The sequence below is a fragment of the Pelobates fuscus genome, chromosome 3 (assembly GCF_036172605.1).
Source record: "Pelobates fuscus isolate aPelFus1 chromosome 3, aPelFus1.pri, whole genome shotgun sequence".
Lineage (NCBI taxonomy): Eukaryota > Metazoa > Chordata > Amphibia > Anura > Pelobatidae > Pelobates > Pelobates fuscus.
In genome coordinates, this window is record NC_086319.1 from 167,986,739 (window position 1) to 168,002,718 (window position 15,980).

Here is a 15,980-nt window from a genome sequence, read left to right on the forward strand (position 1 = left end):
GCCAATGCACCAAATGATACCGGAGAAACTGACGGAAGCCAAGCACAGAGAGATGGACACAGGTTTCTTCAGGAAGGAAGAGATTCTTTATTGGATCACCGATCGGGACTCAGAGGGACTAGCGTCACCAAAATACAGCAAAGTCTGAGCCCCGGACAATAGTGCAGGCTCCTTATATAGGCATATAACTCCTCCCATATTAAGCTCCACCCGCACATTCTCTTAACCAATCAACACAAATAAGAATTAACTTCCTGTTTGACCGCATGGCTTGTCCAGCACAATGGAGGAGGGGGAATACTATATCCTGTATTCTTGCACATGCTCCGTACACTACTGATCGTATCTTGCCACGTGCAACCAACTGATCGATACGTCAGCATATGCACGTACACATGCCACGTGGTAATCTCGGCCTACTAAATTTATTTTTACCGAGATTCCACCACAATATGGATGCGTCATATAAAATTATATTTTAGTTTTATTCCTTTCATGCTGCTGTAGGTCTGTGTGGCAAGATGGTCTGATGGCTTCAGGAGACTCACTGCTGCTCTAAGTGCCTGCGAGGTGGTGTAATGGGGAGCAGACCTGTGGGTAGGCTAAGGGGTGGGCTATGTATGTGGATGGCAGCTGTATAAGGAACCCTGATGGTTTTGATACACCTATTACCTAAGTCCAGACATTCTAAAGGTCTAGTAAGAATTCTTTATATGCCTTTGTCTTCACCTTCCATTAGGGTTAGATTTTACCAGCGTTTACAATTCTTGAACTTCAATTTGTTCCAGGTGTGGCTCAGCCTCTAATGACCTCACCAAGGCAGACATATAAAGCGATGTTGGTGAATCTTGAGGACAGGTTTGAAGAATACTGACCACTGATATAGGTAATAAAAATGTATGAGAAGCAAAGAGAGAACTATACTACTCAAGAAAGAAAACAAAAGAAGGTATAAATGAACCAAGAGAGGGTCAGAGTACCAGAGGGGTTATTGGATAATGATTGGAGGTGAGGATGCTGGATTTGGAGGTAAAATAAAATAAATACTGTGAGTCTTATTCCAGATGTGCAAATTGTCACATATAAAATGTTCTCTTATTCGGAAGGTAGGTTCAACTGAGGTTCCTAGGTTCTTTATACCTGGAGGGTATACTCCGTATGTGAGTAAAGAAGAGACAGAATAACCTGATGCAGTAAGTCAGGTATAATCCCCACTTATGGGTTATGGTGAGGGTTGGTTTCAGCTCGTAGTTGTCTAAGTGCTCGGAGAGAAAATAAGAATAGCCACAGGTAGTGCTCTCAGTAAGACAATAATAGTTGTGTTGAATATAAAAAATCGTACTTGCAAGTGTAAGGCTCACTGCTTTGTGGTGACAGAGTTGGTGGTATAATCCCCACCTAGGATTTGCTTGGGAGTAGTAGTAGATGAAGTGAAAGAATAAAAGGTAAATAAAATAAAAATAAGTAAAATATGCTAGTCTTAAAAAAGGCAGACGGGGCTAAACATCTCTGAAAAAAAGAATATTAAGCCACAGAAACGGCATTAATATGCCAAACAAAGGCCACCAAGCAACAGAAGTAACCGGGACACACACGGAGATACCCGTCTAGCAACAATTGAACTGGTATACACCTGACACTATGATGAAGCCTACCAGCATGGCAGGCGCAGGAGAGACGGCCGCTCTCTCGTCGCCAAGAATGGCTGACAACCTGACCTGAAGCCCTCATCCCCCCCCCATAAGATCCCTATGCACAGCAGGGAGAACATGACGGTGCCATGAAGGCCCAAGCCTGCCACCAAGAAAGTGGCGGATGCCTCCCACACCACAGACTTAGACAGTGCAGGATGAGCAACGGAGCTCCGGCTGAACAACATTTTTGCCTCCTTCTGGAGGAAATTGGAGGCTCGCGTGCGACCCCGGGTGCCTGAGTCTATGTCCTATAACTTACCACAGAGCTCACACCGGGTAGACAAGCAAGGTGAAGCAATAACCACCCCTACCTACACGCACACAAGTGGCCAGCACCAGCAAAGAGCTGTCTGGGGCCTCGCTCCTGGACCCTTAAGGAGAGCAGCAGTAAACCGGGGTCGGCGCCCTGCAGGCGCGTAAGAGACATCGCCCAAGGCCACTTGGAAGCTGAGGCAAGACATAAGACCCGGAGGGGCATAGCTATCCAGAAACGACCAGAGAAATGGCAGGGCAAGAGACCCGATAAGGAGCACACCTCAAAACAGGCTGTGAACAGGCTTACTCTGCGTATACGAAAAGCAAGCCCTAAGAGTTCCAAGCGACCAGCAGCCAGAGCTACCCAGAGGAACACCCATAAACTGGGATACCTGAGGATCCGAAATCCTGCTAATCCTAATGGGGGCCATTACCACCATGGCCTGGAGCCGCAACTCCGGGGAGCGGAGGCACTGCAACTCACGTTACACCCAGAAGCTGGACTCTCGGCACACCATACATTGTCCGCTCATAGAGAAGAGGGTTAATCACAGGCATCTTCCTACTAGGATCGGCTGAGATAAGCTCCAGTCTCATCACCCATGTGGTCCTCCAGTGTATAGCTAGCAAATCGTAATTCAAGATTTTCCTAGTCTTGACGTCAGAAAATATAGATTTTATTAAAGACAGGAGGCGAGTATTAAGCATTAACTTTCTTTACTTAACTCCAGCAGCAAAGAAATTTTTTCAATAAAGTTTAGTGAATAAAAAAGGTAAAACAACAGAGTAACTGAAATGGAACGTTGGTAGCCAATCAGCATCCAGCATAGTCCATATAGTGAATGATCCCCCAATATTCTCCCTCTTTCGAGCTGCGAATGTAGAAGAAGTGTCTAGTAGAGTAACTCCAAGGATAGAATGATGAAACTCCAAACAGGATTAAGCTGAAATATAAATATCAGGGTGGGTTAATGGGAGGGATAATACTCGCCTCCTGTCTTTAATAAAATCTATATTTTCTGACGTCAAGATTAGGAAAATCTTGAATTTTATAACAAGACAGGAGGCTCGTATTATGCATGTTCAAAGCTATGTAGTCATAATATAACATACATCAGAAGTTATTACAATATTATTTTTGAAACATGTTGGCTAGGTCTAAAATAAAACTGTTTAAATATAGATTCTGAAGACCAATCTGCCGTTTTTAATAGATCTGATAAAGAGCCTCCTGCTTCAAACACTTTAGTAGTCATAGCTCCTCCTGATGAGTGAGCTCCAAACATTGAAATATTAATACCTGCCATAGACATAGTTTGTTGTACCCATCTAGCTAAGATGTAGAGGAGACAGGCAGAAAAGGTTTACGAAAGGAGATTAGTAATTGTGAGAAATTAGAATTTCGAATCAAAGAGGTTTTAAACTCATATGTTTGAAGACAACTAACAACACATAGAAGAGGATGATCAGAAAATGAAGGATAGAATACAGTACGGAGATTAGTTTTGGTACGTCTAACAATAAAAAATTTAACACCATCAGGAGTATATTGTCTATTATTTAAGTCTAAAGCCTTAACGTCAGAAACTCTTTTGAAAGAGATGAGACATAGTAAAGTGGTAAGTTTAACCCCTTAAGGACACATGACATGTGTGACATGTCATGATTCCCTTTTATTCCAGAAGTAAAAGCAATTTTAAGGATAATGAATCATTGCCCCCCCATGACTCTATCAACTGGAGTACCAAAGTAACATCCCAGGTGGAATTATATTTAGGGCATGGAGGACGTTTAAATCTTATACCCTTCATAAGTCTGCAGACTAGAGGATGTTTACCCACAGGGAAAAATTCAATAGGGTCGTGATTCGCTGAGATAGCGGATCTATAGACATTAATGGTGCGATAAGCTTTACCTGAGTCAAAAGAGGCTGACAAAAAAATTTAGAATGTTTGCTAAATCTGAATGTATGAGATCCACTGCCCGTTCCATGCACCAATTAAGCCAAATTTTCCAGGCTGATCTGTAATTTGCACAGGTTCCCGGTGCCCATGCTTCTGAGAGAATGTTTCTAGTAGTGTTTGAAAATTCACTATGAGATTCGAATGACCCGAAATGAGGGATGCAATCAAGGGTAGTTGGCACCAGGAAAGTTCTTTTCTTGTCTCTGAAGTTAGAGAAATCTCGTCTGAATAAAGGAGACCATTGTTTAGATGTTCTCTTTTCAATCTTTGAAGAGCCCGATAGTGAAGGGGGGCTGGAAAGATAGCCTGGATCGAGGCTGATAAAAGTCCTACAATGCTTGCTAACGACCTGATGGAAATTAATTCCTTCTTTAGAACTGAACTGATCTCTTTTCGAATTGTTTTCAACTTTCGTGATGGAAGGCTGAGAGTGGCTAAATTGGAGTTTACTAGAAATCCTAAAATTATATCTCCTGAGAGGGAGTTAAAATCGATTTTCCGTAATTGAAAGGGATTTGGGGGATAAATTGAAAGGGAGGGGGGGGGGGGGTGAAATTAAAAGGGGGGGGGAATTGACAGGGAGGGGAATTGATGGGGGAGGAAGGCAGAATAAGAGTGGAGAGGAGAGAAGAGAGTGACAACAGGGGGAGAAGAGAGTGACAAGGGAGGGGGAGAAGAGAGTGACAAGGGAGGGGGGAGAAGAGAGGGACAAGGGAGGGGGGAGAAGAGAGGGACAAGGGAGGGGGGAGAATAGAGTGACAAAGGAGGGGGGGAGAAGAGAGTGACAAGGGAGGGAGAGGGGGGAGAAGAGAGTGACAAGGGAGGGGGGAGAGATTGACACCCATCACACACACACACAATGCACCCTTTACACACAGAAAAATACACAATGCATTACACACACAGACACACACACACACAAGCAATGCATCCCTTACACACACAGAAACACACAATGCATTCCTTACACAGACTCAATGCACCCCTTACACAGACTCAATGCACCCCTTACAGACGCACACACTGCATCCCGTACATACACAGAAACACACCTTGCAGCCCTTACACATACAAACACAGATTCACACAATGCATTCCTTACACATATCAGGACATCCCCTACACACTCCACCCCCTGTGAACAAACTCATTGGTGGAACATGAAGGTGGACCCTGGGACACAGACCTTGAGCGGTGTAAAGGGCCCCCAAAAAATGGAGCTGCTTCCCGTTCTCCCAGAACATTGATTTTTGTGACCACAGTTACAAACAGCCTCCAGAGATAGACGTAAGTCTTCAGCAGATCGTAAGGGCCTAGACGGGACATACTTGTGTATAAGGGAGGATAGATAGGTGGCAGCAGCATTATGTAGAGATTTGAAAGCAAGAACCAGAATTTTAAATTGAGCTCTATATTTTATAGGAAGCCAATGTAGGGACTGACAGAAGGGTGAGGCATGGGAGGTGCGGGCGGACAGGAAGATGAGCCTCGCCGCCGCATTCATTATGGACTGTAACGGCGCAAGTTGGAAGCACGTAAGACCACTGAGAAGCGGATTACAGTAGTCAAGGCGAGAAAGGACAGTGGAATGGACCAACACCTTAGTCGCATCTGGTGTTAACTAGGGGCGGATGCGCACAATGTTTTTGAGATGGAAATGACAGGATTTGGCGATAGATTGAACATGAGGCTTGAAGGAGAGGTCAGAGTCAAAGAGAACACCTAGGCAGCGAGCCAGCGTGGTGGAGCTGATGGTAGCACCGTTGACTTGGAGGGAGGCAGACACAGGAGTAACAACACTTGAGGGAGGAAAGACCAGAATTTCAGTTTTGATCAAGTTTAGTTTAACCCCTTAAGGACCAAACTTCTGGAATAAAAGGGAATCATGACGTGTCACACACGTCATGTGTCCTTAAGGGGTTAAGGAAGTGGGCAGCCATCCAGTTAGAAACAGCAGAGAGGCAGTCAGAGACACTAGTCAAGAGCGACGGGGAGAGATCAGGAGAGGACAGGTAGATTTGCGTGTCATCTGCATAGAAATGATATTGGAAGCCAAAGGAGCTAATGAGTTTACCAAGGGAGGCAGTATAGATGGAGAACAGTAGGGGACCAAGGACTGAACCTTGGGGGACACCAACAGAGAGGAGTTGGGGAGAAGAAGCAGAGCCAGAGAAAGAAACACTGAAAGAGCGCTGGGAGAGGTAGGAGGAGCACCAGGAGAGAGCAATATCTTGTAGACCGATATTGCGGAGGATGAGAAGAAGCTGTTGATGATCAACAGTGTCAAAAGCCGCAAACAGGTCAAGGAGAATTAGGATAGAGTAGTGACCACGAGATTTTGCAGCGAGTAGATCATTGGATACTTTGGTTACTTTGAGATCTCAACAAATCCAATAATTTCCATTAGGAAAGCATTGGGGCGCTATTGCGCATGTGTGGCTGAAATTGTCAATTTCTGTTTAGCTAAATCATAAGATAAGCAACCTTGTAAATTACAAGGACGTCATATACGGTGGTGTACAGACAATCCATGGGGACCTGGTGCGAAACTGATCGGTGGGTCCCCCCCCTCCGATCCGTGGCTGCCACCCCCCAACACATACATACATACAGACACACATACATACATACAGACACACACACACACAGACACACATACAGAGACACATACACACAGACAGACATACACATACATACATACAGACACACACACACACCCGGCAGACACATACACACATACAGACAGACAAACAGGCACATACAGACACACACACAGACACATACACACATACAGAGACACATACACACAGACAGACACACACACACACACACATACAGACAGACACACAAACACACACAATGTTTAAGTCACCCTCCTGTTTCCTACCTTTTTGGTGCAGGAGGGTGACTTTCCCTGGGGTCCAGTGGGGGCTCAGGCTGATGGGAGTCAGAGTTCCCACACTGACTCCCTTCTCCTTCCTCCTGCGCGGCTCTCGGATAGCTGGGAGGAGTGACCAGCGCAGTCACTTCCTCCCAGCTCTGTGTGACCGGGGCCCCCCGGAAATCCATACCCCCCTGGAGTGACGGGCGCAGTCACAGCTGCGATCCTTGCGACCGCGGTATGAACGCCAGTGGTCATATACGTAGTTTCTTCTTTGCACATAACCATCTTTTCTCCCCTTTATTCTAAGAAGACCCTATATCTACACTCTGCTATTCTAAGAAGTCCCTACATACGGGGGCGGGGCCGGACCGCCATGCTGGAAGGTCGCACAATGGAGGAGCTCCTGCAATAATCCACAGTTTTCAAGATTAAAAACCGACTCCATACCTGCCAAACGACTGGTTGCTGTGACCCGACGCAAGAAGCCACCCTGGTACCGAGGAGAGGCTTGCCGCAGAGTGTTAGTCCCTCGGTGGGGGGCTCCCCGTCAACTATGATGAGGGCCGCTCGGGCGGTGAGTGAGGTGGACGGCCGCTGCCCAGCTATTCTGCCCACCAGCGGCAAGGCAGAAGCGTGAGGCTAGGTGAGTCTGGCCCTGTTCCCCCCCCATGGACCGGCGGGGGTTATCCCGGTCCCCACCATGTGGCCCAGCGGAGTGCACTAACACCGGCACCTGGAACAACAGCAGGTCGAACCCAGAGTCCACCTTTAAAATGGCGGAGACTGCATGCCCAGCCAACCATGCTCGAGGGCTGACTGGTACACCGTCCGACTTCCCACGGACGGATTGCCGAAGTACGCCAAGCAGGAACAGGCAAGCACATCCTCATACCCCACCAGCCTAACTACAGAGTGGGACACCATTGCAACAAATTTGCCTCACCTACCATACCGCATGCGGGCTGACAAACGCGGAATGACCAACTACAGCCACCATACTATACACGATGACCGGCACGGCAACAGGGACTCTTTTCCCGCCTAAAACAGGCACTCGCCTGGATCGCCCATACAGGGACTGCCTCCATACGACCATGACACACATCGGGACTATAACTACCACAGCAGTCTTTATATCCCCCCTTTTAAAAAAAAAAAAAAGCTTTGATATATACTTAGAGGGGTCCACTGGCGGGCGACCACTAATTGCCAATCAAAAGTGTACTCACAAGTGTAATCCCGTATGCTGAAAGAGTAACTACGCGGCTGTAAATATACATATATATGTGTGTACCTAACATTACTGCAGAGCACTGTATATTAACTAGTCTAACATACCCTGATCTTACTATTGTTATCCTTGATTGCAATACAACTGGTAGTATTACTATTAACCTGCAATGATAACACTTAAACTTGCTCAAGCCTCCATGAAAGCTAAACCTGGCTAGCTAAGAGACCCGCTGCCCCCTGGTGGTAAATCTTCAGTAGTGCGGAGAGATTTGCACATGACATAAATTCACATAAGCGTGTAACTTAATAATCGTTTCATACCTGCTTACTTAAACATGCATAGCTCAGCTACATAGTTTTACCAACATGTACCAAACCTGTTATGTTTAAAATTTAAATGTGTTGACTATTCTGCCATGATTTAGTATAACGCTACTGTTAAACCTCTTTCACATAAAAAATGTATGCATGCTCCACTTGCCACAATACTGTTATCATATGACTATGAGAATTGAACCTGTCAACGCTGTTGTGGCGACACAGGCATCGTTGTATCTACCTGCATACCAAAAATAAAGAATTTAAAAAAAAAAAAAAAAAAAAATCCCCTAGTAGTATTTCTCTCTACCAGTCTTTGTTGTAAACCTATTTGTGGAACTTAAAATTTCATATCCTATAATAGCCATTGTTTCCTGATTTTTGTTTTGTATTTCAGTGAATCATTGCATAGGTATATTGTTCATTTCTCTTTTAATGATTATTATTGCATAGCAACCTGCCGTGCCTTACAGCTTACTTAGCTATATCCTCCAATGGGTCACATTCCTCCCAGTTCACAATTATGGTCATTTTGTTCGCTGTCAACTGAAGGCCAATTAAATTGTTTGTGTTTATTTTATTTTTCTTACGTTTTTTTTTATTATTATTTACTTCTTACCATAGAAAATTAGGCCCAGTTACACACACATGGCAATCAGTACAAATACAATCACCTATGTTTCATGTATTCTTAATGCAATCTCATCTATATCTTTATTTCTCACTTTGTGTATACCAATATTTTATCATGGTGAAACAGCACTGTTCCAGAAAGATAACAAGAAATGAAATAATGCAGTTTCTTAAGTATGGCCCCTTCTTGTGATTTATTTTATTTTTAGGTTTTAAGTGCTATATTATAAATCTTAATTGAATTTATTACTGGAATAACTGTTGCATTGCTTGTTCCAGTTACAAGCTCTCTCATCGAAAGCAGCTCAGATTGTTATCATTTTCCACGTCGCCTTTATTTTAAATATAATTTAAAGCAGCAGCTCTCAGAGAATACTTCAATTAACCTGTTGCTTTATATCTGTTGTCATGTACATGAATTTTTATTTTCTTCAAAATAAAGCAATCTTTTTTGTAAAAAAAAAAAAAAAAAAAAAAAAAAGAAGTCCCTACATACTAATGTCCCCTAGATATGTTGTGGATCAATGATTTTTTACATGCTTGCACCATGTTGCTTGCAGAAGCTGTCCATTATGTTAGTTAATTGTTGTCAATATTTGATTGGTAATTAATGATACTTCCCTAGAGTCCCCTTTATCCCATGTTATTATAAAATAAAGAGAGCAGACATTTTCTAAAACTGACTCCCTTGTATGTCTTCTAAAATGTCCAAGTGCTTGAAGGGCGTGGCTCGAGCTAGATAGAACTGTAAGACCATGGTAGGTTATTGTGACAGGACAATGTTCCAATAGTGTCAAAACGCTGTACCAATCTGCATCTCCTCAAAGAGATGAATTGAATCAATGCATCTCTATGAGAAGCATTGAGCACCACCATGCAGAGCGTAAAGATGCTGTACAAAGGTCCTGCAAAGATTGCACAATCTAACCCAGGAAGTCCCTCTAGAGGCTGTATACCAATTGAAAAAGCCTGCACGGCAAAATTGCTTTTACTTTGAGTTTTAGATTTTATGCTCTGTTTTAATCCCGTTTTTATTTGGAAATAAAATTCCTTTACAAGTCCCACTCTACATCTTTATTTCATCAGTTCCTACAGGGAAGTGTCACCATACAAATTGACACTACACACAAAGTTGGGAGCCAATTATATTAACAGGCTCCTAAAAAGGTGAGCACATTTACTGCCATATTTGATTATCTCTACCTACTGGGTTCAAACTATCTGCACCTAGATTGCTGTATCTCTTCTATTTTTCATATATACCTGTGAAAGAAGAAGGTCTGGGAGCCACCTTAAAAGGCCCTAAAAGCTACAGTGTTTAGAGCCTATACCCCCCAAAAAGGCTCTAAAAAATGTGAGTGTGACTATACATAGATTTATTCACTCTCACTGCATATTTATAAATCATATTGCACAATTTTGTATATGTTTCTCTTTTATTACATGTTATTCTACCCCATACAATTTGAAGGGGTAAGTAAAAATTTGTACAGCGCTGCACTCGCACTTTTATGTTTAGGTGGTGGGACATATCACCTAAACAACTAGAGTGTTTGTTTTAGAACTGTAAGACCATGGCAGATAATTCTGGTGACATGACAATGTTCCAACAGAGCCAAAATGCTGTACCAATCTGCATCTCCTCAAAGAAATGAATTGAATCAATGCATCTCTATGGGGAGCATTCAGCACCACCATGCAGAGCGTAAAGATGCTGAACAAAGGTCCTGCAAAGATTGCACAATCTAACCCAAGAAGTCCCTCTATAGGCTGTCTAAATGACAATTGCTAGAGGTGTTAGAAGTGTAATAAGGCAGCAATGTAATGAGACACTTTAGTGTTAGTAATACACCAAAAAAACTTTAGTTTAAAGAAGCAGTTTTGGTGTATACATCAATCCCCTGCACTCTAACAGCCTAATTCTCTACCATTTTAGAGTTGAAGAGACACTAAGGGCACCAAAAAAACTTTAGTTTAATGAAGCAGTTTTGGTGTATAATCCATGACCCTGCAGTCTTACTGCTCAATTCTCTGCCATTTAGGAGGTAAATCACTTTGTTTATGCAGCCCTAGAACCACCTCATGTGACTCACTCAGCCTTCCAAAACACTTCCTGCAACTCTAATGTTTAAACTATCTTTATTGCATGGTCTGATTACTTTAGCATTTATCTCCTGCTCTGTTAATAGCCTGCTAGACCCTACATAAACCTCCTGTGCGCTATTCAAGTTCAGTCTACAGAGCAGGAGATAAGAACTTCTAATGGAAAATTAATATTGTGTGTGGCAAGGGCTGCATGGACAGAAAGAAAAAGGGAAATAACTGTAGACTGAGCAGTGAGACAGCAGGCAGAGCTAATCATAGGGCATGTGGACCACCCAGGTGCTCTGTAGATATGCAGGTTGTACAGCACTATGCTCCGACACACAGATAGACATGCTATCATTAGGCCCTACCCCCTCTGATACATGCACCGATCTGGGTGCAGAGCCTAACGAGAGGGGTGGAGTCTACCTATGGTGGCCGAGCCTAGCGCTGTACACCCTGCCTATCTACAGAGCTCATGGGCGGTCCGCACTCCACCAGGATTGACCCTGACTGCAGGAGCATAATCTATACACCCAAACTGCGTCATTAAAGGGTTACTTGAACCACCATGATCACTTCTGCTTTTTTAAGTGGTCATGGTGGTAGGAGTCTGGATGTGCGGTATTTCAGCTTGAAACACTGCACATCCAAAGTTATTTGGAATTATGTGCCAGGGCTATTTACAGTAATTCTTTTTTGGTAGTAATTCTTTTTTGGTTGTTATATTTGACAGTACAATAAACTGCTTTATTATATACTTTGGTGTGCTTCCTTTTGTATTTACACCATTTTAAACTTAACTCATTGATGATAACTAGGTAAATCTGTTTTTATGTGCTTGCTATGCCCCTCCCACTCAAAAAAACTCCCACAAAATAGCCCCTCCCACCTAAACTATGCAGCACTGACATCACAATCAACCTCACAATTGAAAGTGCTGCTCCTGCTCCAGTAAGTCATTGTACTGCATAGCAGGATAAGCAGCAGGTGGCTAACACAGCAGCACTATATTTAATATATCAAATAATTTATAACTATAACCTAAACTTATACCAGCCAAACATAACATGGATATAGAGCAGACTAATAGTGAAGAGACACCTGAGTCCCAGGAGATTGAGGACCAGGAGAAACCTCCCTGCATCCTTTGGACTGGGAGTTTGAAGAAAACACCAATTGTAAGATTTAGAGCAGAAGCCTTAACTAATGATCCACATCTGCACGAGGTGGGGACTAAGTACAAAATGTGCTTTAAGATGGTTGATGCTGGATCTTCCCTTGTTCGCACCATCCTCTCTTCTCATGGATTTCAAGAGGTCCATCCCATCAGCAGAAACTTCAATGTGATGTGGACAGGTCCCCTCAGAAGCACATCTGTTTTGACTAATCTGACCAAGTTCCAGAGAATCAACCACTTTCCTAAATCCTCTGTACTAGGCCAGAAGGATCTCCTGTACAAGAATATTCAGAACCTGCAGCTCAAGCACAGGAACCACAGGTTTGACTTTATACCACCAAGCTTTGTTCTTCCTGATGAATACAATCAGTTTAGCAGAGTTATTTCCAAAGATCAAGGCCCTTGGATTGTAAAACCGGTGTCATCCTCTCAAGGTCATGGAATACAGCTGATTAATTCACTGTCTCAAATAACCAGAAAAGATAAGCTCCTGGTATCAAGGTACATCCAAAATCCTCTTCTAATTGATGGGTTAAAATTCGACATTCGCCTCTATGTGTTGGTAACTTCCTATGATCCATTAACTATTTATTTATTTAAAGAAGGGATCACCAGGTTTGCCACAAGAAAATATAAATTGACAAAAGAGAACATGAACAACAGATTCGTTCACTTGACCAACTACAGTGTAAACAAGAAAAGTGCATCTTTTGTGAGCTGTCATAATCCACACGTGGAGGACTATGGCAGCAAATGGAGTATGAGTGCTTTGCTGAATTATTTAAAGAAAAATGGAAAAGACACAGCAACACTCATGTCTAAGATTGAGGATGTTATCATCAAAACTATTATTTCAGCAGAAGGCACTATTGCCTTAGCAAGTAAATCAATGCTTGCGCACAGAAAAAATTGCTTCGAAATATATGGGTTTGACATCCTCATTGATGAGAACATGAAGCCTTGGATGCTGGAGGTTAATTTATCTCCATCCCTCACTTGTGATGCACCACTTGATTTGAAAATAAAGGCTAATGTGGTGGCAGACGCTCTCACTATAACTGGTGTGGAGTGTAAGGATCCCTGTGAGAGGCAGATCAAAGGAGGCTGCACAACATCTGAGTCCAGACCTTGCCAGACAAGAAACAGATCACTTGCAGAGAGATTGGAAATCTTTGAAGGGGTCAAGGATGAAGAAGAGAGGAGTGGGGGTTACATACGGATATTCCCCAGGGAAGACACCTGGAAGCGGTATGGTTCCCTCCTGACTAATACATCCTTGAATCAAGCCCTGGCTTCACATCTTTACCCAGAGAAGCCAGTGGTACGAGAAAGCAGCACTTATGAACCTCAGCAGCAAGTACCTGCATATGAGTGCCAGCTGCCTCCCTTGAAACAAACCGTACGTAAATACCAGGAGATGACACGCAAAGTGTCCAGAGTTGCCAGAGAGGTGCGCCAGAAAATTGAAAAACCTGTCCTGGTAGCAGGGAGCGGTAGACCTTCCAATACTACTGAAAAATGCCACCACAGAAGAAGAGAACCCAGCCAGGACTTAAACAAACAACCCGATGATCTGCGGCCTAGGGTGTTATGCTCACACCATGGCTCTGCTGGCAGTGTACAGGTGTCAGAGGATTTACTGAAAGCTAGGTTTGAATCCATGAAACAGCAGGAGGAGGCATTAATAAAAAGACGTTCCATTGAAGTTTCAAATATAGTCGCTGGCTTCTCCAGTATTTACAAACAGGCTTTCGGTGAAACAAAACTCTTATAGTGCAGGATGCAGGATGCAGGTAGCTCTCTATTAACTGAAAAACAGGATGCACACTCTCCCAATGTTATGGCTGAGCAGTTTGTAAGACAAATTAATGGAAAACTTTAATTCAAGGTACGTACCCATCTCATGTAATTTTTTCAATGGGAAACCAGTAATAGGTTAAGAGTGTCAGATGAATCCGAGTGGATGGGCTCAGTCTGGATCACTTTGGAGTTTAACCGTTTGGCCCTATAACCATTTCATCCGATTGAATTGGTTATAGTGCTTCTAATTCCCTGGTACTCTCTCTTTAGTGACTAAAGAGTCAGTTGACTAGTAAGTGTCAACCCATTGTGACTAGTCAGTGTCAACCCATTTTTGAGTGCCCTGCCACCAACAGATTGCCCCCTACTGGTAGTATGGCATAGGCAGAGCTTACACACCATCAATACCAATTCATGCCAGCAATGGATTCTGTGATAGACTGAAAGCGGTAAGCTGGTACTGTCAGCCATTCACAGCCACACAGTGCTTCTCAAGCTAACTCTTGTTTAGCATTCAGAGGGTTATATGCTAAAATTTTAAATGTACCGTCAAAGCAATCGATCTGAAAGCATCGCTGACTTACAGAAATTTTCCACTTTGGCTATTTTACCTTACATTTGAAATTTACTTTGAATCCTAATTTCAGGGAATAACCGTGTAAAACACGATACATGGTGTAATGCCAAATACAGAGATAGCCCAGGGTTCTCCAGACTCTATAACCACTCCAATGATATGAAGGAGTTGCAGTGCCTCTTTGTCCCAGTCACCCAATACTTCCAGGCACCATAACAACTAAATTTAGATACTTGACTGTCTTATATTTGGCAAGTATGCTAGTCTTCACAAGGTGTATTCCCTTTATATAATATATAAAATCTTGGACAGAGTTAATTTTAACTTAACTCCTTGACTGTAAGAAGTGAGAGAGGCTCAAATGTAACCCTTACTTTTACCATAAATGTCCCATTACTTTAGTGAAGGGCAGACTTGGGGTTCACAGGGTTATTATGCCTAGCATTGTGCCAGCTGTGGTTTAGTTGGCTGGATTTATCGTTACAGGTGCCAGCCCAAACAAGCATAAACACCAATATAATTTGGATCCCCCGATGCCACCCATTGCCTGTGCCGACTGCTGTCCCCTCCATTATGCTGAGCTAGCTCTACATGTTACAGTCTCTGTGCTCCCTCTTCCAATCACTTACTGGTGCAGGAAGTGACGTCATTTCCTGTCTGGCTTCACACCAGTGCAGTGGACCAGTCGCCTCCTGTATGTGGGAAGTACAATAAGTCATTAGATGGCACCATGTCCCTACATTGGGCTGCCAGGGACGTCCTGCTATTCCAGTAAAGCAGACAAGAGCAGGGAAGACAGAAAACTGCAAATTAGATCACATTTTCTGTGTCTATGTGTATAAGGCAAAAGGAGGGAGAAAACCATTAACAGGGATGACAATTTGGGACTTTGGAGGGATTTATTGCTAGGAATGTGAATGACTAAGATAGGGGTACATTCTAAGGAAATCAGAGGTTGTTTTAATTTGGGAGGGCTTAATTGCAGAGTTTGTGGGGATCTACATTGGGGAAAGATGGGGTTGATTGGCAGAAAAGTATATTGCTCTAGTTTGGGAAGCAAGGGGTTAATTTTCTTGGGTCTTACATTGAGTAATAATCATTAATTAGCAATTAATGTTGGATGGGAACATTTGGGAGAATAAATGATTAGCAGTGAGTGTCTTTATACTGTACACAGCAAATTGTAAACCTTATGGTTGCACTAATACTGATTCCTTCTATTAGCAATCTTCTCATCAAAGATTATGCCAAGCAGTGACACAAAAATATATAATCACCTTAAGGTGTGTTATTATAGATGTTATTTGTAGATGTGTGTTGGAATATTCAAAGAAAAATTATTCATAATATCAGCCAT

The 15,980-nt window shown here is 43.0% G+C and overlaps 1 protein-coding gene across 1 annotated transcript; it reads left to right on the forward strand.

Annotated features, from left to right (window-relative positions):
- The first annotated feature begins 12,136 nt into the window (after nt 1-12,136).
- Nucleotides 12,137-14,020, forward strand: LOC134601686 (tubulin polyglutamylase TTLL5-like). The gene has a single exon (XM_063446201.1). It carries the CDS (start codon nt 12,137-12,139, stop codon nt 14,018-14,020), a length of 1,884 nt encoding a protein of 627 aa, XP_063302271.1.
- The last annotated feature ends 1,960 nt before the right edge of the window (nt 14,021-15,980 follow it).